Consider the following 27,863-nt stretch of genomic DNA (forward strand, 5'->3'; position numbering starts at 1 on the left):
CTGACGGCTACCTGGGCACTCTGGCAGTGCCAAGCTTGCACCCAAGTGGTGGTCCCAGGGTAGCACCGCCAGGCTGGTAGTACTAAGGTGTCTAGGTGGCTTCAATAATGCAAGGGTGCCACCATGCCCAGAGGCCAACTACCTGGGAGAGCCCACCAAGTGCTGTTCAGTCTTGTCCCAAGCTGGGGTCTGCTTGGCGAGGCCGATAAATGCCAGGTGAGCGTTCCATCTGGCGTCGGCACAGCTAAGTAGGTTTCTGAACTCACTTAACCATGCAGACTGGGTCCTGTCCATTCTGGGTAGCATCCAGATTGTGACATCTCATGAGATCTGGTTAGATCTTACGAGGCATAATGGTCATCGGGAATCGAAAGGCAAGCCTCTCCCGGGATCTACTGGCCAATTCCGGCTCCGATTCTGGCAGGACATGACTGGTAAATTGCACCCAGTATCTTCCTCTTTTTGATCTGTACTAGTTTCCTTCAGTCGTTTCCAGTGGTTTTACATTAGTCCTTACTTGTGTGCAGAAAATGCAGAACATCCTTCTACATGTCTACAGCAAATTAATTTGTCTTGTCAATAGACTCTGTCTCCGAGGCATATAATATAGATGACCAGTAGCAGCAGCTTGGCATTTTTATTCTAAGTTCAGGTTCAATTTCAGTTGACATGCCTTTGGTTTTGACTTTTGACAAAGCTGATTTTGGCTATCTCGATTCACCTTCGCATTTAACATTCACTTTGCTCTTCATCTGTGATAATCTGCCCAAGGCATGTGGACTTTTTCACTTGTTCCAGGACTGATCCATTGACTTCAGTTTTCACTTCCAGCATTAGGTCTCTGCCCATCACCATTTTCCTGATCTTCACACTCATTCTTAATCCATCTTCTGCACTTCCACTTTGTTTACAATTTCCTTTAGTTCCTCTTTTGACTCTCTTGTCAGTGCAGTATTATCTGTGTATCTCAAGTTGTTGCCGTTCAACTTGCCAATGTTTGCTAATCTTTATGGTTGGAAATTTGGAGTGTATCATCACTGCTAATGCTGACCACAATTGATGAGGTCCTTTGAAAAGTATATTTAAGTGGCTTTAAGCAGATGAGGAAACAAACAGGGAATTGTTTGGTGATTAAAATGGTAAGGCTGTGAAGTGGTAGTCTATTTTCTTTGGAAATAACAGTATGCTTTTCGTTAACTGACCAGGTATTACTGCGCAGTTGTAAGCACTTGGGTACAAGCTAATGCTTTAAAAGATACCGATTTAAAAAAAAAAGATTCATAGGACTTAAAATGAATACAGTAGACTTAAGAAAAATTACAGCATACTGGCAGGCCAAATTTCTGTCAAATTAGTTATGGCATCTCATTGATCCATGGTGTCACAGATGAACATGAATCAATATTTGGATCTGAAAAGCTTGTGGTGTCATGCCATTATCGCACAGTTATCATGAACCAACAGACACTGTGAACTTTGCAATTGAAAACAAATGCAGTTTAAAAATTGCATTAAATTATTAATAAAGATATATGGATTCTCCACTCTTTCAGATATTTGTTGTTTAAAATTGTGCAATTGTATTTAGTAAAATACAGACAAATAATTTCTGAAACTTCCAGGATATGTGGGCCCAGTTATGTGATAATTTCAAACTGGGCCACTGAACCTGATCAGGTGGAGATGGTAACGCAATGGCAGTGTCACTGGACTAGTACGCCAGAGGGCGAGAAAGATTCTCTCGGGTCGTGCATAAAAACAAATCTGAAATATAAAGTTAGTGTCAGTAATGGTGACAAATAAGACATCATCGAATGTCATAAAAAACATTCATTAATATCCTTCAGGGAAGGAAATCTGCCGTCCTAACCCAGTCTAGTCTACAAGTGTCTTAAGGTTCACAGAAATCGGGTTCACTTTGAATAACCTAGCAAGCCACTCTGTTCAAGGGGATGGGCAACAAATTTTAGTCTGACCTGGCCAGTGATGCTGACATCCCGTGAAATAATAATATAAAAAGTTATAGGGATATTTAAGATTGTAATACTGAATCTGCAGTGGGCTGAAGGTCTTTGCGGTTCAGGATTGGTTGATTTCAAGTTCTAATGTTCTTCCCGGGTTTAGATTGTGAAGATGTATTGTAATGGCTGTCTCTGTATATTTGATAAGAGTTAGCCTGACAATTGTTTGCTCATTTCAATATCTTTATTGACTTTTCCAGCAGAAGGTATTACATGGTGCCACTGAGGTGTTCATATTACGTAGTGTATTATTCAAAAGTGCGTTATTACACTTAAATTATAATGCATTCTATACCACACCAGAACGGCCTGCTATTTCAGTCAAAAGTCAGCGTCAGATGTGGCTCAGTGGGCAGCACTCTTGCCTCTGAGTCAGAAAGTTGTGGATTCAAGTTGCACTCCAGAGACTTGAGTGTAAAAATCTAGGCTCCACTGCAGTGAGTAAAAGATCCCATGGCACTATTTTGAAGAGTAGCTCGAGCGATATCCCTGGTGCCCTGACCAATGTTTACCCCAGTCAGCATCTTAAAACAGACAATTTATCATTTTGCTGTATCTGGGACCTTGATGTATGGAAATTGGCTGATGTATTTCCTACATCACAGCAATGACTACACCACTTCATAGGATGTTCCAAAGAACTTTACAACCAAAGGTCATGAAAGGCACTGCAGAAATAATTTAAGTATTTCTTTTCAAAAGTCCAGACAATTAAATGCCATCAGCTACTTCTATGCTCTTGTGTTTTTCAAAAATTGAAACAGATTGGCATAAAAGAAATGGGCACCATACATACATCATAAAGGGGAACTGAAATATCTAAGGGTGCAGCTGACAGATCTGTGGGATTAGTATACACTGTTTTGCATGTTGAGGCACTGTGGAGCAGCAATTAAGCAAATAAAATATTGAACTATATAGGGAATAAGGTACAAATCAGATAACATCTGTGTTTAATATTATGCTAAATCTGTGCAGTATTCTGCTCAGCCTGTATGATGAGTACTGTTCATTGTTGGCTTTTTGAGGAACAAGGGAGACATTCAGCCCCTGGAGGAGAGCCATGACGCTTATCCCTAATGTCAAAGGACTGATTGTGCAGATACAAAACAACATTTGTCCCTTAGAAAACAGAGTGAAGTAGTGGAAGGGTTCACAGACTAACTAACAGTCTGCTGACAGACCTTGATGTGAAAAGCTCCTTCCATGGCTACAACTATCTTTATACCAACTGTTAGGGTAGTTATTCCTATGGTCACAGGAGTGATGGGTGAATGGGACTTGATGCTCTTTAGATTACAGACAGTAGATATTTGGGAGTTCACGTTGGGTGGAAGATAGAAGGCCAGCCTCCCCATAGCCAAATCTTTAGGAAACAAAGGCAATGGATGCTTCAACTTTATGGTTACTGCAAGGTGGGAGACTAGTCAGGAGTGTTAGTATATTCTAGTCTAGAGACATCAGACAACGAGATTGGATGGGGTGAGTTCATCCATATGCATTGAATGTGAGCATCCTGCTGGATGTCAGTCCATAATTTGGAACCAAAGCTTTGCTTTCTTTTCACGAGGACTAAGGACTAATTTGAGGAAGAACTTGGTCTTCTCAGTCTTGAAACTTGGTGATTGGGAGGGGACTTCATAAAAGAAAATGGGATTGTAGAAATAATCTATTTCTCTTTAGAGCATATAATATCTTCTGTTACATGAGAGGGAAATAAGGAAAATACTTTGAGGGGGGTAGAAGCAAGATGGGCCAAAAGCTGGCCTCACTTGTACCAACTTATTAAAAGGTTTACCAAGGAAGACTGTGTTTAAATCTGGGTGTGGTTCTAGTAATAGATGGTTTAATTGCTTTCAGTTGAAATTGTGTATTTTGTACTGGGTATGGTTGCAATATGGTCCACAGGCAGTATGCCATAATGAAATTACCCCAATTTCTTGTACCACTTTAAAAAAAAAGTGGAGCTGTGATTGCAATGTAGATGAATCTGCGTATTCAGATTTACCAATCTAAGTAAGGAATATGTTAAGCACATGGATCATGCTTAAATGGTTTATTTTAATTAGGAATAAAAATTAATTTGAGTAATGCTTTGCAAAAAATATTTTGAAATTTCAGGACATTAAATCACATTAGTGAGCTGTTTCTCACTGAAGTCATTAGTGTTAGCAATTGCATATTAAAATGATAGTTTTAGAATGCTAGCAAAACAGTATCACATTTTTCATTCTGAAATGTTAATTTTTATTGAAATGCATGTCGTATAAACAGTGCATGAAGGCCTAGTAACTCATGGAGACTGAAATAAGATTTCTGGATTTTTATAAGTGTTTTGAGGATTGAATTCCAGCTTTTTGCCCATTCTGTGAAAATTGTGCAATTGTTCTTGATCAGTGCAAGTAATTTATTTCAAATGCTTTACTTTGCAAAATTACTTGTATCTCATTCTATTGGAGCAAGTGAAAATGGAAAGTTGACAATGCAAATTGGAGAATATATTGCTCCTTTTATGGTATTGCTTTCATCTTCCCTGAGTTTTATCATTAAGAAAGTTTTGGAAGTATTCAGTGAGTCAAGCATCATTTGCCAGTAGGGAATTAGTTGGATGACCTTTCATGGAAAAAGTTAGAGATATAGCTAACTATATCTCTAGATATAGAGATATAGCATGTTTTAGGCAAGGACTGAGGCAAGGAACCAAAGAACAAAAAGGACAGTCTGTGATGGGGTGTAAGGCAAAAGGGATGATAGTACCAGGCAGAAGGGGTGGCATTGAGACAAGTAATGAAACAAAAGATGAGTCCTGGGGAGGTGTAAATAGCAATAACAGAATAATAATCAGCTGTTGGTCGTAAAGTGGCTAGTCAAAATGAGGTGCTGTTTCTCACTAGTGTAGGAGGTCAAGGCTAGAGTGGGAGTGAGGTGAAACATTAGAATAACAATCGATTGTGATTTGCACAAAGGTTTTCCCCAAAGTGATCACCGAGTCCGAGTTTGATCTCCGCAATGTAGAGGACTGCGTTGTGAGCAGCAAATAATGTAGTGTAAGTAAATCGCTGCATTCCCTGGAAGGAGTTTTCAGGCTTTTGGGACAACAGAATGGGAACAAAAGCATGCAATTAAATAAAGGTATCGTGCAAGATAAAATCTGCTCTCCAGAAGTGTTTGAGTGGTTCTTAGGGAATTATTCTCACTTGAGGTATGGGCTTAGAATTGTAGGTATTTGATTGAATTTTCTGAGGAGGTGACAAAAATGATTGACGAGGGATGGGCTGTGGATGTTGTCTACATGGACTTTAGTAAAGCATTTGATAAGATCCCTCATGGCAGGCTGGTGGAAAAGATTAGAATACATGGCGTCAGCGGTGAACTAGATGGATGGATCCAGAACTGGCTTGGCCATATAACACAGGGTAAGGAAGGGTGTTTTTCTGAATGGAGGTGTGTAACTAGTGGTGTTCCGCATGGATCAGTTCTGGGACTTCTGTTCTTTGTAATATATATGCATGACTTGAAAGAAAACGTAGCGGGTGTGAGTAGCAAGTTTGCAGATGATACTAAGATTGCAGGAGTTGCGGATAGTGATGAAGGCTGTCAGAGAAATGGCAGAGGGAATTTAACCCGAACAAATGGGAGGTGATGCATTTTGGTAGATCCAATTCAGGTGGGAGCTATAAAATAAATGGCAGAACCAACAGGAGCATAGAGGCACAGAGATCTGGGCATGCAGGTCCACAGATCCTTAAAAGTGGCAGCATAGATGGAAATGGAGGTAAAGAAAGCATGTGACATGCTTGCCTTCATAGGACGGGGTATCGAGTATAAAAGCTCAAAAATTATGTTACATTTATATATAGAACATTGGTTCGGCCACATTTGGAATACTGTGCCCAATTCTGGTCACCGCACTACCAGAAGGACGTGGAGGCTTTGGAGAGAGTACAGAAAAGGTTTACCAGGATGTTGCCTGATATGGAGGGTATTAGCTATGAGGAGAGATTGAATAAACTGGGATTGTTCTCCCGAGAGAATCGGAGGCTGAGGGGCGACCTGATAGAAGTTTATAAAATTATTAGGGGTATAGGTAGGGTGAACAGTTGGAGGCTTTTCCCAGGGTGGAAATGACAATTACAAGGGGGCACAAGTTCAAGGTGAGGGGCGAAAGGTTCAGTGGAGATGTGCGGGGCAAGTTTTTTTACACAGAGGGTGTGGTGGCCTGGAATGCACTGCCAAGTAAGGTGGTTGAGGCAGATGCGTTAGCGACTTTTAAGACTTATCTGGATAGGCACATTATCAGACGGGGTGTAGAAGGATGCAGGCGGTTGGTGTAGATAGGACACGTGACCGGCGCAGGCTTGGAGAGCCAAAGGGACTGTTCCTGTGCTGTAGTGCTCTTTGTTCTTTGTTATTACCAGCTTCTTATTGTCTTCTGAAATAGGTGAAATGCTGCTTTGAGCCATTGTAGTTCTTGTAATGATGGTGCTCCCATTATGGTGTTTGGTAGGTAATTGTAACTTAAGGAACAGCAGTCAAGGTAGGGAGTTGAGTTGAAGGGACCTTGAGCTGGTATTCCAAAGACATTGGGTGGGATTCTCCGTCGGTCGACGCTGGAATCAGGAAACGTGATTGGGTGGATAATCGGTTTTGACGCCTAAATGATGGCAGGCGCTGGCTTCACGCCGAATCGCAATTCTCCTGTGCCTCGACAGCGGTGTCAATGTGTTCCAGAATACACCTACAGTAAATGCCATTGGCATATCGTTAGTGGGCCTGACCTGGTTTATCTGGGGTCTCTGCGATCCTCCACCTCTACTAGGGCGGATTCACAATGGCGAGGTTCATTTGTGCTTTTAAAAATTGTGAAACAGGTGCCGTGGTTGCTGAGGGATAGAGAGCGGACACAGAAAGTGTTCAACGTTGCCAAAGTTTGTTGACAGTCGTACCACTGGCGGGTGGGGGTGCTTCTGCTTGGGCCGGGGCTAGCTAGGAGGTGAGCTGAGGGGTCGGGGTTGGTGGGCACGGAACACCATTGCCGCGGCCTGCAAGGCAGCCACGCAGCTGCACACGCCGCTAACTGCCCACTGAACTTAGGGCCGCTGGCACCCCTCTTGGGGTTCTCTGGGCCGAGCCGACCCACCAGCGGGATGGATGCATTTGTATATGCAAATGCAGCTTGTCAGCCTTCCGAGTGTCAATCACGGACCCAGCAAATCTGGCACCGTTTCCCATTGAAATCGTTTGTGTACCATATGGCACCGGTGCTGAATAGGTCCAGGTGTGGCGCCAGTTTTGCTGTCATGGAAGTCCATGAATCCTGCCCCAGCGTCAGCACTTGGGGCTGGATTTTCCGCTGGTGGGATGCTCCGTTCTGTTGGCAGCCTGGGGGTTTCCCGACGGCGTGGGGCTGCCCCACAATGGGAAACCCCATTGACCAGTCGGTGTGACATAGCATCCCGCTGGCGGGGTAAAACAGAAATGTGGCGCGGCAGGGCGGAGAATCCAGCCCTTTCTTTCACGAATGGAGAATCCCGCCGATTATTCTTCTTTGCCTTTGCGATGGTAGAGCTTATAGGAATGGGAGATATTGTTTTGGTGCATTCTATATATAGTCCATTAGGTAGTCACAGTCTGTCTGTAAGTAGCTGAAGGATTTGTTGAATTCAATGGAAGGAACACTAAACAAATACACTACATTGCTCTCTGCTGGTTTATGTTTAACTGCTGGAGTTTTGTTTGAGGCTGTACCCGTCCAAGTGGGAAGAAAGTGTTCAGTCATGCTTCCAACTTGATTCTTGTAGAGAGCTCTCCCTTAGTTTGTTGATTGCCCAACTTGGGTGAGGAGCCAAACCATTCTTAAGATTATGTAGTTTCAGCCCTGCTTGTGTAGCTACGATATGTACAGGACTGCATTTACTGCCAATTCCGTGCATGCACAGTTGTAATGCTTTGCTCCATGACATCACTGAGCAGCAGAGTAGGCAACAGCCAGAAACAGGGATGTTTATTGAACAACAATTAAAGACTGATTAAAAAAAGCTTCACTTTCTTCAAGTCAGCAGTTTGGAGCGGAGGAATGGAACCGAGGCTGAGGAGGGAGGGGAGGCTTCTTACAGCTGCAATTCCAGATGACAACATCATGCCTTTGGAGTTCAGAGGCTTATTCTGATCCTGAAACTATTTACCCACGTTACTGACCTCTGGCGAGCCACGGACTCCCTGCCTTTTCCGGCATTTTTTCCAATTAAGGGGCAATTTAGCGTATTTAGTCCACCTACCTTGCACATCTTTGGGTTGTGGGGGCGAATCCCACGCAAACACGTGGAGAATGTGCAAACTCCACACGGACAGCGACCGAGAGCCGGGATCGAACCTGGGACCTCGCCGCCGTGAGACTGCAGTGCTACCACTGTGCCACCGTGCTGCCCTAATGGTAACTCCCATGATGTTGATCGGTGACTCAGCAGTAGCGGTGTCTTTGAAGATCAGGGAACGATGATTATTGCTCAGCACTTGTGAACGCCATTTGTCATCACAAGCCTGGATGTTGCCCAGCTACCTTAGGCTGGCAATAGCTGCTTCATTATTGGAAGGAAGCTAAACGTTGTGTAGTTGTCAACAAACATACTTTTTTTTTAATGCTTGACAGAATGGAAATCATTGAAGCTGAGAATGTTTTTGAGAAAATTATGCTGCCCAGAGAACTCTTACAGCTGTGTCCAGGGGCTGCAATATTTGACTTCCAACTGCGATCATCTTCCTCTCTGCCAAATATCATTCTAGCCATTGAAGAGTTTTCCTGTTGACTCCTATTGCCCTCAGTTTGACCTTTTCTGGGAATTGCTGGGTTAGTGCTATCTTTGTATTGAAGGCAAACACTCACAACTGGCCCAGCATACTGTTCTTGCATTATAGAGCCATAGCCTTAGAGTTTTATAGCACAAAAATGGCCCTTCGGCCCATCCTGATGTGCTGGCCATTAAGCACCTACTAATCCCGTTTTACTGCACTTGGTCTGTAGCCTGTACGCTATGGTGTTTCAAGTGCTCATCTAAATGCTGCTTAAATGTTGTGAGGGTTCCTACCTGTACCATCCTTTCAGGCAGTGAGTTCCAGATTCCCACCACCATCTGTGTGAAAATGTTTTTCTTCCAATCCCCTCTAAATTTCCTGCCCCTTATTTTAAATCTATGCCCCCTGGTTATTGGCTCCTCTGCTAAGTGAAGTTTCTTCCCATCTATGTCCCTCATAATTTTATGCATCTCAATCGGGTTTTACCGCCTCAGCCTTCTCTGCTCTAAGGAGAACAACCCCAGCCTAACCAGGTCTCCACATAGCTGAAACACTCCAGCCCAGGCAACATCCGAGTGAATCTCCTCTGCACTCTTTCTAGTGTCAGAAAGTATGGAGTCTCCAACTGTCCAAAATTCTGCATTCTTTTCCTGTAAAATTTTATCAAATAAAGCCCCCTCGAACTTGTAAAAAAACAATGAATAAAATAAATGAAAAAATTAAATGAATAACATAAATGAACAAAATGAATAAAACCCCTCCGAACTTGTAAAACAAAAAGCTGCGACCGTTTAAAAAAAAAATGCGGCCGCACTGCGCATCATCGGAGCACATGTGCATAGTTTTCCGCATGTGCACCGATGATCTGACATGCATGCGCAGTGCAGCTGCATTCTTTTTTACATGCTCTTGGCCATTTTGAAGGCCACTTGCAGCCGGCTGTTGCGCGCAGATTTGCGCGATCGGGAGCGCTGTGACGGACGGCTCCGCGACCCACCCGACACCTGCCCGCGACTCGCCCCCAAGTTTGACAATGCTTGATATGGAGAACAGAATTGTGCACAGTAACTCCCAGTATGATAATGAGCCCTGAATTGTATGAAGTGACTCCCAGTGTGATACGGAGACTGGAATTGTGCACATCATGCCTGTGATCAGATCAGGATCCAAGTCACTTTGGTGGGATCTGAACAAAGCATCACTGACATGGGCATTGCTTGATGGCACAATTTAAAAAAAAATTACTTTATCAGAGTTACAAAGCCAGATCTCAGAGTGTGAATTGCGCTTTCACGTATCTGATCGTCAGTCCAGAAGTAAAACACTCGAACACGTCAGTAACGAATATTCGTTTATTTACGGCCGGGACAAATCTCTAAGCAGTCGGGTAACCACCTTCGAGAAGTGCCAAAATCCCAGAATAAGGACGGTATCTTTATACATCTTACAGCTTAGGGGTGGTCCCCTTAAATTCCTAGATACACCTATGATTTGGCAAGGATCCAGAACATGTACATATATGGAATTATTCTTCGAGGTCGGGAGGTTATTTTTGACATAATCATTAGCACAAGTCACTATCAATATTAATACAAAGGTTTTTGTATCCCATGGCCATCTGGCTTATCTCATTCCAAGGCCCTTCCTTTTACATTTCAATGTTTATTTGTTCCAACTGGTCAAACGAGCTTAATTACGTTATCTCTGCAATAAAGTAACGGTTTCCATTCTTTGACTTTTTGACCTCTCTGCTTTCACAGATGTGGGTCAGAACATTAATTAGTACCAAAGTCACACTCCCTATATTCCATCCCATAACCTTCTGACATCTTTGCTTTCACAGATGCCGGTCAGACACACTCCCTTTATTTCATCCCTTGACCTGTTGACATCTCTTTCACAGAGCTTTTCAGAACTGTTATATTAACCCTATCAGCAAAGTTCCAAATGAAATCCACTTCTACAAGAGTGTGGATAGGGGCAAACCCCTAATCCAGCTCCTTGCCAGCTCTAAAAAAACAATTTAGATTGAATCCAATTCATGGTCTCCACATGGGAGACATACCAGATCCACGCATTGCATCTGACCTCAAGCTCAGCTTAGCCAAAAGTCCGAGAAGTGATTATTGATGACTACATCTACTTGTTTGATTATTAGGAGCAGGTTGCTAGGTTTGTAATTGTTGTGGTTAGATTTTTCTGTTTTTATGAATATGTTGTATCTGAAGAATTTTCCATATTGTCAATTAGATGATTGGCAAAACTACACTGAATTTGTTTTTTTCAGTATTTGATCTCTGAATGTGGAAAGGTTCAATTTATTGGCCATTGCTAGCTGCTGTGATAAAGTAGTGGTGGCCACCTTCCTGAACTATTGCTATCTTGTGGTAATAATAATCTTTATTAGTGTCACAAGTATGCTTACACTAACACTGCAATGAAGTTACTGTGAAAATCCTCTAGTTGTCACACTCCGGCGCCTATTTGGGTACACTGAGGGAAAATTCAGAATGTCCAATTCACCTAACAAGCACGTCTTTGGGTTCTTGTGGGAGGAAACCGGTGTGCCCAGAGAAAACCCACGCTGACATGGGTAAAACGTGCAGACTCGGCACAGACAGCGACCCAAGCCAGGAATCGAACCCGGGTCCCTGGCGCTCTGAAGCAACAGTGCTAACCACTGTGCCACCCAGTTCTACTGTGCCAACCATTCATGTTCTCACAGTATTGTTAAGCAGGGAATTCTGGCATATTTACCAGTGGAATTGAGGGAACTCGGAGAATATAAATAGAAATGATGACTGAAATTTATAATCAAATAATGTATGGAGTCTGAAGAGGTGGGAGAGGTCTTGCACGAGTACTTTTCTTCAGTATTTATGAATGAGAGGGGCCATATTGTTGGAGAGGACCGTGTGAAACAGACTGGTAAGCTCGAGGAGATGCTTGTTAGGAAGGAAGATGTGTTGGGAATTTTGAAAAACATGAGTTCAGACAAGTCCCCCGGGCCTGATGGGATCTATCCAAGGATTCTATGGGAAGCAAGAGATGAAATTGCAGAGCCGTTGGCAATGATCTTTTCGTCCTCACTGTCAACAGGGGTGGTACCAGGGGATTGGAGAGTGGCGAATGTTGTGCCCCTGTTCAAAAAAGGGACTAGGGATAACCCTGGGAATTATAGGCCAGTTAGTCTTACTTCGGTGGTAGGCAAAGCAATGGAAAGGGTACTGACGGATAGCATTTCTGAGCATCTGGAAAGACACTGCTTGATTAGGGATAGTCAGTATGGATTTGTGAGGGTTAGGTCTTTCCTCACAAGTCTTATTGAATTCTTTGAGGAGGTGACCAAGCACGTGGATGAAGGTAAAGCAGTGGATGTAGTGTACATGGATTTTAGTAAGGCATTTGATAAGGTTCCCCATGGTAGGCTTCTGCAGAAAGTAAGGAGGCATGGGATAGTGGGAAATTTGCCCAGTTGGATAATGAACTGGCTAACCGATAGAAGTCAGAGAGTGGTGGTGAATGGCAAATATTTAGCCTGGAGCCCAGTTACCAGTGGCATACCACAGGGATCAGTTCTGGGTCCTCTGCTGTTTGTGATTTTCATTAATGACTTGGATGAGGGAGTTGAAAGATGGGTCAGTAAATTTGCAGACGATACAAAGATTGGTGGAGTTGTGGATAGTGAGGAGGGCTGTTGTCGGCTGCAAAGAGACATAGATAGGATGCAGAGCTGGGTTGAGAAGTGGCAGATGGAGTTTAACCCTGAAAAGTGTGAGGTTGTCCATCTTGGAAGGACAAATATGAATACGGAATACAGGGTTAACGGTAGGGTTCTTGGCAATGTGGAGCAGAGGGATCTTGGGGTCTATGTTCATAGATCTTTGAAAGTTGCCACTCAAGTGGATAGAGCTGTGAAGAAGGCCTATGGTGTGCTAGCGTTCATTAGCAGAGGGATTTAATTTGAGAGCCATGAGGTGATGATGCAGCTGTATAAAACCTTGGTAAGGCCACATTTGGAGTACTGTGTGCAGTTCTGGTGGCCTCATTTTAGGAAGGATGTGGAAGCTTTGGAAAAGGTGCAACGGAGATTTACCAGGAATGGAGAGTAGGTCTTGCGAGGAAAGGTTGAGGGTGCTAGGCCTTTTTTCATTAGAACGGAGAAGGATGAGGGGCAACTTGATAGAGGTTTATCAGATGATCAGGTGAATAGAGTAGACAGTCGGAGACTTTTTCACTGGGTGGAACAAACCATTACAAGGGGACATAAATTTAAGGTGAATGGTGGAAGATATAGGGGGGATGTCAGAGGTAGGTTATTTACCCAGAGAGTAGTGGGGGCATGGAATGCACTGCCTGTGGAAGTAGTTGAGTCGGAAACATTAGGAACCTTCAAGCGGCTATTGGATAGGTACATGGATTACGGTAGAATGATGGGATATAGATTAATTTGTTCTTAATCTAGGACAAAAGTTCGGCAAAACATTGTTGGCCGAAGGACCTGTTCTGTGTTGTATTTTTCTATGTTCTAAATACACCAAAGGATACATTCCAGTGACTTGAGATATTCGTTATTTGTTAAGATACCTTATCGAGTGCCAACAGTTTAGATCTATAAGCTTAAATGACTCATTTCATTAAAGTGACCTTGAAAATCATAATTGAAATAATACATTTGAGGTTGAAATTGGTGAAATGCAGTCTGGATTTCAACTTGGTGTAGGAACAAGAGGCAGCACAATTTCTTATACATATCTGGAAATAAACAGTAACATATATAAGCTTCTGTGGAAAAGCATTTGATCATGTTTATTACCAAAAGTTAGTAGATATGCTGCTGAAATGTGACATTGACGGTAAAGATGAAATTTATCCAGAATCTATATTAGGACCAAAAAGTGAGTATCAGGCTAGAAGAGGGACAATCACCCATGTTGTACTCGTAACTTCACTTAAAACAAGTCTGTGTACTGTCAACAAAATTATTCAGCCTGTACACCGAGCAAATATTCAGTCAAATGTACTTCCAGGGTTTAAAATTGAAGGCAAGGATGTAGCAAACTTGCAGTATGCCGACAGCACAGCGCTACTTGCAGAACTAAAAGAGGACCTACAAAATATTGTAGACCAAGTAAAATGGAGAAGCTTACAATATGGATTGAGTTTGAGCACCCAAAAGCCAAAAGCAATGCTAGTCAGAAGGAATAGATTCAAAAGAAACAAGAGTGAAGATTGAAGTAGATGGTCTCACAGTGGAACAAGTGGATAAGTTTGTTTATTTAGGACAATTGATAACAGAAGATGGTAGAAATGATGCTGAAGTCAGAAGAAACCAGAAATAATTTTGTGATGATGAAGGATGTGTTAATAACAAGAAAACGCAGGCTTGTAACAAGTGAAAAATCTCACTTTCCTGCATGCCTCAGAAATCTAGAAAATAAATAAAAATCTGTGGAAGAAAATAGAGGCCTTTAAAATGTAGATGCCAAGATGTATGCTTAAAATTCCACATGCAGACTATATGACAAATGAAGAAGTGCTTAAAATTGCAAGAGCAAAAGTAACTCTTGTCATGTGAGAGTACCTTTAAGAAATGGTGTTTTTTATAGAATAACTGTAGTGAGTGTACCTTTAAGAAATGGGTGTTTATTACTGCATTGATGTCAGAGAGTGGGTGGAGCTGGGCTGTCTGTCTGCTTTACTTTTGTTCTTGAGCAGGCTGCTATAGAGTGAGTTTTTAGTTTCATTTTCAGAGAGAAGAGTTGCAGTGAAAGCCAGAAGATGTGCGTGGATCTCTCTGCGAGCTAAAGAGTGTTCATTTGGGTGATTTCAAAGGGATAACTGCTCTCATTAGAGAATTTAAGCCTGATCTCAGTTAAAAGGAACTTTTTGTCTTCTGGATGTTGTTTGGGAATTTATTAAGGATTACTTAGTGTTGTATTCTTTGGGGGTTGTATTTGAATTAATGGTTGCTAAGATGTTCACTGCATGTTTTTAAAAAGGTTAACTTGAGTTCATGGAATGAAAATTATTTTGCTTTAAAAAATGCTTTTCGATTTCTGCTGCACCACACCTGTAGAGTGGACCGGGTGCTTCCCATACCACATTCTGTTAAAAGTTGTGGGTCAGGTGAACTCCATGATACACTTTGGGGCTCTCTAAACCCTGACCCATAACACTCTTTAAAAAGTGACATCTAGAAAATAAAATGTCAATGTTTCAGCCATTTGAACAGTGCTGAAAAACTAGAAGGCAGAGTGGAGAGCAGCAGATTTAGTTACACGATAATTACAAGTCTAATTATGCAGTAATAAACACCCATTTCTTAAAGGTACACCCACTACAGTTATTCTATAAAAAAACACCCATTTCTTAAAGGTACTCTTTCATGACAAGAGTTACTTATGCTCTTTCAATTTTAAGCACTTCTTCATTTGTCATATAGTCTGCATGTGGAATTTTAAGCATACATCTTGGCATACACATTTTAAAGGCCTCTATTTTCTTCCAGACTTGTATTGATGATTATTTGTAATGTGCCGTTATGGGGAAAAGGCAGGAAAATGTGACTAAGTCATAATGCTCGTATGGAGAGCTGGTGCAGACACGATCGTCCAATCGCCGCCTCTTGCACCGTAATGATTCTGTGGTTGAGCTGACCATCAGCTGCTGTCTGCATGACAATCAAAGGTCAACAGAATTTTTAAAACAGTCATCCAGACTCGAAAAGTTAGCTCCCTTTTCTCTCCACAGATGCTGTCAGACCTGCTGAGTTTGTCCAGTATTGTCTATTTTTGTTTCAGATTCTAGCATCCGCAGTATTGCTTTTAAAAGAATAATAATCTTGTAGTCTCATAAAATTACAAGGTTTATTTTCATTCTTGGGTTGTGGGTGTCATTAGCAAGGGCAGCATTTATTGCTCACCCCCCCCCCCCCCAATATTACTGAGCTGACTTTATGTCTGGCCGCAGTTGTACATTGATTTGGGGGGGGGGGGGGGGAGTTTTAGTATTATACACTTATTGTCCTGCCTTTTGAAACATTTGTTCAGATATTCGCTTACCCATGCTAAAGTCTTTGTTTGAACAATTGTTCGCTTATCCGTGTTTTATTTCTCCACTCTCATTAAAGACACTTTTTATTCTAAATTAATTTATTCTACTTTATTAATTCTTTTCTGGATGGATGTGGTTGCGGTTGTGCCAAGCCGAAGTCTCGGCAGGCACCAACTGGGAAATGCTGTCAAAGTCTCTGGAAGCAGATTCCTTCCATTTGTTCTGGCCCTGGACATTTCTTTCTATTCCGTTAGGAATGTGGTTATCGCTGGCTAAGCCTAGTTGCCCTTCAGAAGGTGGTGGGAGTTGCCTTCTTGAACCGATTCAGTAGGTACACCTATAGTTATGAGAGGGAGGGAATTCCAGAGTTTTTGACCCAATGTCAGTGAAGGTATAGCAATATATCTCCAAGTTTGGATGGTGAGTGACTTGGAGGAGAACCTCCAGGTAATGGTGTTCCCAGGTATCTGTTTTTCTTGTCCTTCTAGATGGTAGTGGTCGTGGGTTTGGAAGGTGCTACCTAAGGAACCTTGGTGAGTTCTTGCAGTGCATCTTGTAGATGGTACATACGGTTGCCACTTCATCAGTGGTGGAAGGGATAGCAATCAAGTGGGCTGTTTTCTCCTGGCATCGATCATCTTGAGTGTTATTGCAGCTGCTCTCATCCAGGCAAGTGGAATTTATTCCACTACACTCCTGACTTGTGCCTTGTTGATGGTGGGCAGGTTTTAGGGGGTCAGGAGGCAAGATACCCACCGCAGGATTCCTGGCCTTTGACCTGCTATTGTAGCCACAGGAATTTATGGCTAGTCCAGTTCAAGTTAATGGTAACCCCTAAGATGGCGATCATGGGGAATTCGGTGATGGTAAGGCCATTGAATGTCAAAGGGCAAAGGTTTGATTTTCTCTTGTTGGAAATGGTGTGAAGGGTTGCCTTGTTTATTTCCTTATTTCTCCTATTATTTTTTGCTGTTACCTTTTCGATCCATGGATGATTAATGGACATGTGTCTTTAAGGCAAACAGCCTGTATCTTTAATTCAGGCAGAAGAATCCAGAAGCATGTGTTGGTTTAAACTGGCGTTGCAGACTGGCCAGCACCAGTGATAGAGATGGGATGGGACTTGGTTTGGTTGATTTGGCAATGAGTTGGCCAAAACTGTTGTGCTCTGCCTGGTGGTGATTGGATCTTATCCCACTGAAATGGCTCTGAGGCCTGAAGGTTTCAGATTTGATTCTGGCAACACGGATACCCAGCTAATTCTCTTCAGAAAGATCCAACTAACTCTCTCCAGAAAGCCTGCTGCAAGGGCTGTCTCTCTCTCTCCAATAGCCTGTGGGTGCTGTGTTCCTGGAACTATAGAAGCATGAAGACTAACCAAGAACTGAAAGCGAAGCTTGATGAGAAAGACTCTGCCTCTTCAGGAAAGTTGTCAGTGTGGTATTTTTAAACTACAGTGAACACCAGTACATGCTGCAAGACTGCAATCCTACTGTGAATAAAGTATGCTGAAAACCATAATCTGAAACAAAGACTTTTTTTCTTTTCCACTTACATTTTTTACCACTGTCTATCCCTCTTGTGTTTGTTGCTCGTGTGTATGTGTTACAGGAGGTGGGGGCAAGTTAAAGCGGGAGTTAGGTATTAGTTAATAGTTAACCAACTGTATCTGCTGCATATTTCATTGTTGTTCTTGTTATAAGTAAACAGTAATTGTGTTTATATTTACAAACCTGGTGACTTATTATTGGGCAGCCAAGGGCCAAATACTTCGGGTATTTTTCGAACAATGTTTGGTTAATTCTCTTGTGTCATGACTCTGGGACGAGTGCGGCTAGAATTGATTGCACACTTGCCAAGGGTGTGGTAATAATGGTCATTGAGTGGCACTTGTATGGCACACATGTTAGTTGCTACTCATTAGCCTGAGCTTGGATATTGCTGTATTTGGACATGAACTGCTTTGGTATCTGAGGAGTTGTGAATGGTGCTGAACATTGTGCAGTAATCTGCGAACATCCCCACTTCTGACTTTATGATCGAAGGAAGGTCACTGATGAAGCAGCTGAAAATGGTTGGGCCTAGGACATCCCCTGAGGAATTTCTGCAGTGGTGTCCTGGAGCTCAGATGGTTGACCTTCAACAGCCACAACCATCTTCCTTTGTGCCAGGCATGATTCTAACCAGCGGAAAATTTTCCCGCTGATTCCAATTGACTCAGTTTTCTAGGGCTCCTTGATGCCATATTCATTTTAATGCTGCCTTGATATCAGGGACAGTCACTTTCACCTTGGCTCTGGAGTTCAGCTCTTTTGTCCTTGTTTAAACCAAGGTCTAATGAGGTCAGTAACTGAGTGACCCTGGCGAACCCCAACTGGGCAACCATGAGCAGGTTATCGCGGAGTAAGTGCTGCTTGGTAGCACTTGACCCCTTCCATCACTTTGCTGATGATCGAGACTAGACTGATGGGGTGGTAATTGGCCACCTTGGATTTGTCCTGTTTCTTGTGTAATTTCCTTTTAAACACCTTCCAACAGGGGTGAGAAGGTGTGCCTGGAAATGCCTAAATCTCTGTCTAGAGTTGCAATAATTGCTCTGTTCAATTTTGAAATGTTTACTGATCTATTTGTCTTTATCTGTAAATGCGTCAGCATCTGATTTGGTAAACCTTGGGAGTGAGAGGAAGGATAATGCACAATAGCCAGAGTCAAAGCGAAAGTTACTTTGAAAATATTTTGCAATTATCTGTTAAGATTTAAGTTTGTCTGCCAGTTTTGAGATGATTCATGTTTTGAGGATTGTCTCTTTCTAAAATTTTCAAATACATGGCTTGGATTTTAAAAGAGCAGGGCCGTAATTCTCCATTTGAGAGACTAAGTTGTCCCGTCAGAGCTGAATTGCAACAGGTTTGTGCTCACACTAGGAGCCCACTCGGGAAGCAATTCATAATCCTTTGCCCTGCACATTTGTGCATGGCAGGGGTTGTGAGGGATTTATCTAGCTAATCCCACTGTTGGGCTGCCATTTTGAGCGTGAGGCCCCGTAGCGAGGTCTGGTGGATGGGCCTGACCCCCCGGAACACAATTCAGGACCCCCCTGAATTTTCTGGGTCACCGCGCCCCTCCCAACACAGTACGACTTACCTCACCCCCCACCAGAAACCTCCCCAATTATAGAGACCCCACCGGAGACCCCCCCCCCCCTCCCCCAGTTGCAGAGACCCAGCTGCGAACCTAATGGCAGGTTTATAAACATGTAGATGTGATTGATAGCTCCTGGACAACACCAAAGAGAGTTAAGTGCTTTCTTCAGAGAGAAAATAGAAAGTGAGAGCATTTAAAGAAATTAACTGGCTAGATTCATAGCCTCAAGTCTGAAGGGAGATGAATTAAATAATGTAGACAGTTGGGTGTGTGTGGAAGCTATTAATTGCAGCCTAGTAAAGCAACCTCGCAGAGATATGAATTAAAGGCTTGCAGATCGAAGATCTGAGGGAGCTTAAATCTAGCTGACTGGTTTTCTGTATCCAGGATTTTACAGGTGCTGCTTCCTCTGCCTCAGCCAGCGAGTGTATTGCACAGGTGAGTTTTAAAACAGTTTTTATTTACTGCCTCTGTTTGGACTGCTCTCTAGCTTCCAAGGAATGGTCTCTCTTATGGAGGGCTCCTAGGTAGGGGTCTCTATTATGGGTGGCTTCCAGGCAGTGGTCTCTAATGGGGAGGGTGTCTGTAATGGGGAGAGGTGTCTGTAATTGTACATACCTGCAGCACATCTCACCTGTGTGAATCCAGGCCTAGAAGACCAGAGAATCATGAGGGTTTGGAGAATATGGTACCTGGCCCATTAATAGATCCATCTGCATCCTCCTGCTTGTGCGGGGCATGGACCCTGATGCTGCCGCTAGCGGGGAACCAGCGTATCAGACTGGTGCAAAACCCATTTTTTTCCTGTCGCATGGGAAACTCTCCACCGGTGGTGCTCGTCTGAGATTCACGGCAGATAAGTCTTCTGTTACAATATTGCACTCAGATGCTTCCCCGACTATCACATATCATAATTTTCCAGTAACTGCATAAAACAATGCAACCGTTGCATTGTTGGAACCTATCTATTTGATTTGTATTGTAAAACATCCATCATTCACGATTTGGCTTTTGTGAGGTTTTGCGGAATGTAACCCCGTTAATGGCGTGACTTTAATGTATTGTCAAAGTGAGACAAATGTTTAATATAAACGCAGTTTGTTGTAATTCAGGTGGATTGTAATTATGTCTAGCAATGACAGCTAACTGCAACTTCAAGCCCATCTTTGACCCAATGAGGACGATATGTGGTGATATATTTGTAAGTTAAGGAGGCTGCGTATCTTGGGGAATTTGATGTCCCCAAATGCCTGCTACCCTTGTTCTTCCAGGCGGTTGTGGTCACCAGCTTAGGAAGTGCTATTTTAGATGTATTGGTGACTTGCTGCAGTATATTGGAGATGGTATTCTTGGCAGCCACAATGGAGAGGGTGGTGTTGCCAGTTAACTTGGCCGTTTTGTCTTGGATGGTGCTGACCTTCTTGAACATTGGAACTGTACTCATCCGGGCAGGTGAAAGTATTCAGTTACACTCCTGACTTGTGTTTTGTAAGTAGTGGGGAGTCCAGAGGCAAATCACTCGCTGCAGAATTCCCAGCCTCTGACCTCCTCAGGATGTTGGTGGTAGGGAACTTAACGATGATAATGTAGTTGAGTGTCAAAGGGAGATGGGTAGACTTCCTCCTGTTTGCGATGGTTATCGTGTGGCAGCTGTGTGGGAATGTTTCTTGCACATGCCAGCTATATCAAATGTTTTTGTTGCTGTTTATAGTGAGTTAATGAAATGCCTGTCTTCCTGTCATGTTCACTCTTGTCTCCTATTCCTTTTGTATCTGTCTATTTTTACCCATGCTTTTCCCCTCATATCTGGGAGAAGTGGTGGACCATTGGTCTGGGGAGGTAAAGCACTTACAATGTATTTGCAATTTGCCTGTTATTTATGCCATATTGGATCACATCTTTAGTATTTTCTGTCACTCATACCTTAAGGTTCCACACAGGAATTGAAAGAACGAAGATGAATTTGCATTCATGTAGAACCTTTTGTGCCATCAGTTGTCCCAAATACCTTCAAGACTAGTGAATTTCTAGTCACTGTTGTAATATGGGCAAATGTAGGCAAAAGATCTACTCAGCTTGTAATAGTTTTTGCAAATTCCATTTCAAACCCTTCTGCGTTTGAGCCTCCTAATTTCCATTGTGAACGATTGACTGGGAAAACCAGTAGTGCACACCATTGACTGATGGAGAAAAATAGCAGAACATGAGATTAACCGAGAAATGGCAATTTGTTTTCAACAGAAACTGGAAAATGCCATTAACAGTTCATGTATACTGAGCCTTTATCAGAAAATGGAAATGTAATACCTAAAAAACAGAAATGGTTCGGAGAGGGGAGTGTAAGGTTCATTATGTCTTTGACACATAGCTTCAAATTGAAAGTATAGAAATCTTATTTGCTCTGTAATTTGGAGTATGTAATCATATGTAGCTCAGTGATTTGCCACATGTACGCAGCACTGACTCCAAAGACTCCGAACTGTATCATAAGTTGATAACTCATTATTTGTTAACGTATGTATAGGAACATCTGCTCCACATACCTAATGTGTTATTGTGCTGTTTTGTCTTGCAGTTGCTGGGAGCAGCATTTCTTGGAATAGGCCTCTGGGCATGGGCTGAAAAGGTATTTTGCATAAGCGTAGACTTTGTATAAGATGCGGTTAAATCTAATTTACATAACTTTTGTGTGCAATCTATTCTTTTGAAAATAAATGCATGATCTATTGCAATATTTGAAGGGAGAAGTATCACTTGTAGTACTATGAATTGGATTCCGTTACTGTTCAAGTATTTTCACTTGAGTCTTTTTTTGATGCTTGCTCATGGGATGTGGACATCATTGGAAAGCCAACATTTATTTCCCATCCCTGATTGCCCTTGAGAAGGTGGTGGTGAGCTGTTTTCTCAAACTGCTGTAGTTGTTACGTTGTTAGGTAAGGAATTCCAGGATATTTATCCAGTGATAATTAAAGAATGATGATATATTTCTAAGTCAAGACAGTGTGTTACTTGGAGGGGAACTTCCAGATGGTGCTGTTCCCATCACCTGCTGTTCCTCTAGAGAGTTGAGGTCACTGGTTTGGGAGGTGCACCAGAAGAAACCTCGAGAGTTGCTGTTGTGCAGGTTTCCCCAAACTTGAGCTATGGCACCCTATTGACTTCCCAGGAAGACTGACGAAACCCTGCAGAAATATTCTTATCAAAGAGTTAAACCACATAAAATCAGTATCATTGCGCAACAGGTATGAACATACAAAAACAAATTTAAGAAAGTTTTTTTTCTATTTCTTATATCACAGCATTTATTGTAATTAAAACTTCTCTTACTAAACAAGTACCTCCATACCGCCATATCTCATCTTTTTGTCATTTTCTTTGGGGTTTTCTTTGGTAAATTTTAAGTACCCAATTCATTTTTTTCCAATTTAGCACGGCCAATCCACCTACCCTGCAGAGGCTGGGATCAAACCTGACTTTTTGTCATTTTCATGGGAAATGTGATGCTGATTTTTTTTGTTGCCCCCAAATTCATTTAATGCAGCAGTAGAGCCGAATTCCCATTTTGGACATGCAAGCATAGAAACAGTCACACACACAAAACAAGCACAAATGTACACACATGCACATCTCCCTCACTCTCAGACGCACCCCTGTCATATGCAGAATCCTCTCATGCTTACGCATACTTCTCTCTTTATCACATGTGCACATAAAGAACAATGGAAAATTACAGCACAGAAACAGGCCATTGAGCCCTCCAAGCCTGCGCCGATCCAGATCCTCTATCTAAAACTGTCACCTATTTTCTAAGGATCTGTATCCCTCTGTTCCCTGCCCATTCATGTATCTGTCCAAATACATCTTAAATGACACTATCATGCCCGCCTGTACCACCTCCGCCGGCAATGTGTTCCAGGCACCTACCACCCTCTGCGTAAAGAACTTTCCACGCATATCTCCCTTAAACATTTCCCCTCTCACCTTGAACACGTGACCCCTAGTAATTGAGTCCCCCACTCCAGGGAAAAAGCTTCTTGCTATCCACCCTGTCTATACCTCTCATGGTACCTCTGTCTTTCCTACGAAAATAATGCTAATCTACTGTATATGACATCCACAGCCCTTCCCTCATCAATTAACTTTTGTCACTTCCTCAAAGAATTCTATTAAGTTGGTAAGACATTACCTTCCCTGCACAAAACCATGTTGTCTATCATTGATAAGCCCATTTTCTTCCAAATGAGAATAGATCCTATCCCTCAGTATCTTCTCCAGCAGCTTCCCTACCACTGCTGTCAGGCTCACCGGTCTATAATTATCTGAATTATCCCTGCTACCCTTCTTAAACAAGGGGAGAACATTATCAATTCTCCAGTCCTCCGATACCTCACCCGTGTTCAAGGATCCTGCAAAGATATCTGTTAAGGTCCCAGCTATTTCCTCTCTCACTTCCCTCTGCAACCTGGGATAGATCCCATCCGGACCTGGGGACTTGTCCTTAATGCCTTTTAGAATGCCCAACACATCCTCCCTCCTTATGTCGACTTGACCTAGAGTAATCAAACATCTATCCCTAACCTTAACGTCCGTCATGTCCCTCCCCTCTGAATACCGATGCAAAGTACTCGTTAAGAATCTCACCCATTTTCTCTGACTCCACGCATAAATTCCTTCCTTTGTCTTTGAGTGGGCCAATCCTTTCTCTAGGCCACCTATTTCTGAATTATATCTGGCCGCCTTATTTTATAACCAAAATGTAATGCCCCTACACATATCAACGTCAAAATTAATTACAGACGTTATGAACTTGGTGGAGACCAGTGACTTCTAAAGAGATTTGAACTCCCAGTTAGAACTAAAGAATTACACCATAAAGTTTCACTTTTAAATTAAAAATACTGTGCAAGTGTTGAACAAAGCAAGTACTCCTAGCTCAATGTTATATTTCATAAACATGTATTTTTTAGGTCCAAAATCTCAAAAGGACAATCCCCATTCTACTTTTATGTCCTTCCAAGAGTTACCATATACTTTACAGGATCATGAGGGTTCCTTCATTTCTGGGACCAAACCAGGGTGTGCTCTAACTCTCAGGAATTCATTTTGCTTCTCCTCTGTGTTCCTGCTATTCGCTAAGGTTTGAGATTTCTTGGGGTCTTTCCACTAGCATCTGGCCCGGCAAACCTCAAGCTGGCATTCTTTCTCACTTACTCTAAAATCAGAAACACCCCTGGTTTCTGATAATCCTTTGTTTTTGGTCTACAGCTCCTGGCAAATTCTCTCTGCTCCTCATAGCTGCTGCCACGCTCCAAGTGCCTGTTTCTGTGAGAGATCACACAGATAAACTCAAAACAAAAAAAATGTCTCACTGCAATCTATCCCCATGACACCATGGCACCCCTGGGATGTCTCAGTTGGAGATTCAAACTCATTATCACTTGTTCCCGAACCTTCCCTTTGTTTTGTGAAACCTTATGAATAATGTCCCTTATGAAGACAAGTAGACATCTTGGCTGCAAGACATTTAGAAAAGGGTCACCCATTGGTTAATGATTTCCCACTTCCAACTATGACCATATTAAATGAACACAGGCCATCCTTTGAATTGTAATTATGTTAGGTCTGTTTGCCAGTCTCTCACCAGGGCTTTTCAGTTATATTTTAAAACTTCAGTCCCCAACTAAAGGTTATACTCCTAGGGTATATGAATTATGAATAAGAAGGTTTCACAACACCTCCCCCAGGGAAAAAATAAAAATGCATCACTCTGGTGGTGTTTGTATTTCTACCATCTAAAATAGAAAAACTTATAAACATGTTCCACCACATTTTATCAATCATCCTAATATTCAACACACAACAGTTTCTCCCATAGTCCACAAATCAGTTGTCAGATTATTAGATTACTAACTGGAATACTCATCTAACTTTATTAGGAATTTTTTAGACGGATATAAAAAATGTAACGGTATTATGTTCAAATGAAAGAAACCTCTTAAGTATGATGACGATAATGATTGGAGTGAGGAAGAGGTTAACTGGAGAAAGGTCACTTTGTAAGTTTATTAACGTTTTGTAATTTATTGAAGTCCTCTGCAACATTCATATCCCTTCTAATTTGATATTGATTTTAATTCCAAAGTCTAACTTAATATAAATTGTGAAAAATGGTGGCCCATCACTGATTCCTGTGGGATTCTACTTCCTTTTGAGGCTGTGATGTAGTGATACTGTCGCTGGACTAATAATCCAAAGACTCTAGGTAATGCTCTGGATGCCAGAGTTCGAATCCTACCTTTGAATCCTATAAAAATCTGGAATTAACAGTCTATTGTCAATTATCGCAAAAATGCATCTGGTTCACAAATGTCCTTTAGGGAAGGAAATTGGCTATCCTTACCTGGTCTGGCCTACATATGACTTCCGATCCACAGCAATGTGATTAACTCTTAACTGCCTTCTGAAATGGTCGAGCAAGGGTAATTGGGGATGGGAAAATAAAAGCTGACAGCCAGCCAGCGATGTCCACATCCCGTGAATGAATAAAACAATTGGTAATATCAATACATTTCCATTAGCACTACTCTCTGCTTTCTGCCTGCAGCCTGCTAGCTATTCAATCAGCTTCTTTCCTGACTTCACAGAAAAATGAATAGGGTCAGAATATATCATGCAGGAATTCATCGAAAGCCTTTTGGAAATACAAATATGTTAAACCACTATTTTCCTTTTGTCTATTCGCTGTTATGTCTTCAAAGTTCAGTTATTCTGGTCAAGCAAGGACTTTTACTTTTGAAATTCATGTTAACAATCCAACATTATATTTTTGGTCTCTAGATACTTTTCTATTTTCTGGTAGGGATATAACTTTCCTACTACTTCAAACATATTCAGCGAACTTAGCATATCTCCCTTTTCATATAAAGGTATCACGTTGGCATTTCATTACTCATCTGGTACTATATATTTTTCTAATTAACTATTAAATATTGTAATATTTCCCCTGCAATCACTTCCTTAGAGTCTTTTAAAATGCACAGATACATTGGGTTGGATTCTGCGCTCCCTGACGCCGAAATTGCGTTCGGCGACGGGGCGGAATATCTGTTTTGATGCCAATATCGGGAGCGGCGCCGGTTTTTGTATTCGCTGCACCGAGTATCCACGGCCTCAGGCCATTTCCTAAGGCCCTCCCCACGATGCTCTGTCCCCGACCGGCCGAGTTCTCGATGGCGTGAGACACATGGGGCGAAATTCTCCCAAAGGGAGACAAAGTGCCGACGCCGGAGTGAAAACTCGAGTGTTTCACTCTGGCGCCGGAGGCCGCTCCTCACCTCCTATTCTCTCTTCCCCCCCCCCACCCAGGGGGCTAGGAGCGGTGGAGCGTCAATCTTGGGCACCGGGCCTTGACTCTTGCGTCAAAGCGGCGCCGCCTGAATGATGAGGCCGGCAGCTCCTGAATGACGTCACCCGCGCATGGAGGATTGATCTTGCGGGGCGGCGGAGGGAAAAGAGTGTGTCTTTCAGAGATGCCGGCCCGACGATCGGTGGGCACCGATCGCGGGCCAGACCCCTCCTGAGCACCCTGGTGCTCGATTCTCCCTCCGCCCCCCCACAGGCCCCACACGCAGCGGTCGCGTGCTGTTCACGCCGGCAGCGACCAGGTGTGGTTGGCGCCGGCGTGAACCGGTCGGGTTCGGCAGGCCACTCGGCCCATCCGGGCCGGAGAATCGCCGCTCGACCGGAGCAGCAATTCTCCGAGCGGCTGTCGCAAAACGCGACACGCTGTTTTGGGGGGTGGGGTGGGAGAATTGCGTTCGGGTGCCAGGGCAGCGTGGCGTGATTCGCCCGGCACTCCCGCAATTCTCCCGCCCGGCGTGGGGTCGGAGAATCGTGCCCATGGTCTCACCCATCATGAACTCAGCGTGGCGGCTGTGGACTCAGTTCGGCGCCGCCAAAGTCGGGGGAGGGCTGATCGGCGGTCAGGGGAGGCTTTATTTGGGGCTGGGGGCACTGTGGGCAGGGTCCGCGGGCCCAGTCTGCCATGGAGCACGGCGCAGCCGCCGTGCGAATGGGTGGCCACGGAACCGGAAATGTTCAGGGCCGTATAGACAGCTAGAGCTGTGAACTCTACGCTGCCTCCGTACTAGCCCCCAGCAAAACGGGGAATCAGCGGCCGTTCTGCGCCAGCTTTCCTGGCGTAAAAGACCACCATTTTCATGCCGCCTTGGGGACCAAAGCGGAGAATCCAGCCCATTATGTCTAGACGAGGAGTTTTATCCTCTTGAGTTAAATTAATTAATTTAATATTTCTCCTTTAAATCTGGGTGTATAATTTTTCATCTCTTCTTTGGGATCATGTCAATGTGCTCTGTCTCACTGGTAAATACGGAGCAAAATATTGTTTTAGTATTTCTGTGGTTTTGCTGCCTCAGTGGTAATATGAAGCAAAATAATATTTTAGTATTTCTGTAGTTTTGTAATTGCTGCCTGTGATTTTATCCTGACCGTCCCTTAGTGTCTCAACTTCCTGAAATGTCCTCTTTTTGCAGTTTGAAAAGGTTGAAAGCTAGTAAGAATGTTACTGTATCTTTGACTAATGATAATGATGCAATATCTTCTCTTTCAGGGTGTACTTTCCAATATTTCTTCTATTACAGATCTGGGAGGATTTGACCCAGTGTGGTTGTTCATTGTAGTAGGTGGAGTGATGTTCATTCTTGGATTTGCTGGCTGTATTGGTGCACTCCGTGAGAACACATCCCTGTTGAAGTTTGTAAGTATGTTTACATTACTGTTAATATGTTAGAAAATTACAAAATAGGTGGTTGCTTGAATTTTGGATTC

At 42.8% G+C, this 27,863-nt stretch overlaps 1 protein-coding gene across 2 annotated transcripts in view; it reads left to right on the plus strand.

Annotated features, from left to right (window-relative positions):
* Window positions 1-27,863, plus strand: part of LOC119965203 (tetraspanin-17) — a 62,095-nt gene that overhangs the window by 1,967 nt on the left and 32,265 nt on the right. For both annotated transcript variants that reach the window (XM_038795641.1, XM_038795642.1), the window contains exons 2-3: window positions 21,589-21,639; window positions 27,646-27,792. In XM_038795641.1, coding sequence (XP_038651569.1) covers window positions 21,589-21,639; window positions 27,646-27,792 — 198 coding nt within the window. The remainder of the gene's footprint in view (window positions 1-21,588; window positions 21,640-27,645; window positions 27,793-27,863) is intronic.

The sequence above is a fragment of the Scyliorhinus canicula genome, chromosome 4, assembly GCF_902713615.1.
Source record: "Scyliorhinus canicula chromosome 4, sScyCan1.1, whole genome shotgun sequence".
Lineage (NCBI taxonomy): Eukaryota > Metazoa > Chordata > Chondrichthyes > Carcharhiniformes > Scyliorhinidae > Scyliorhinus > Scyliorhinus canicula.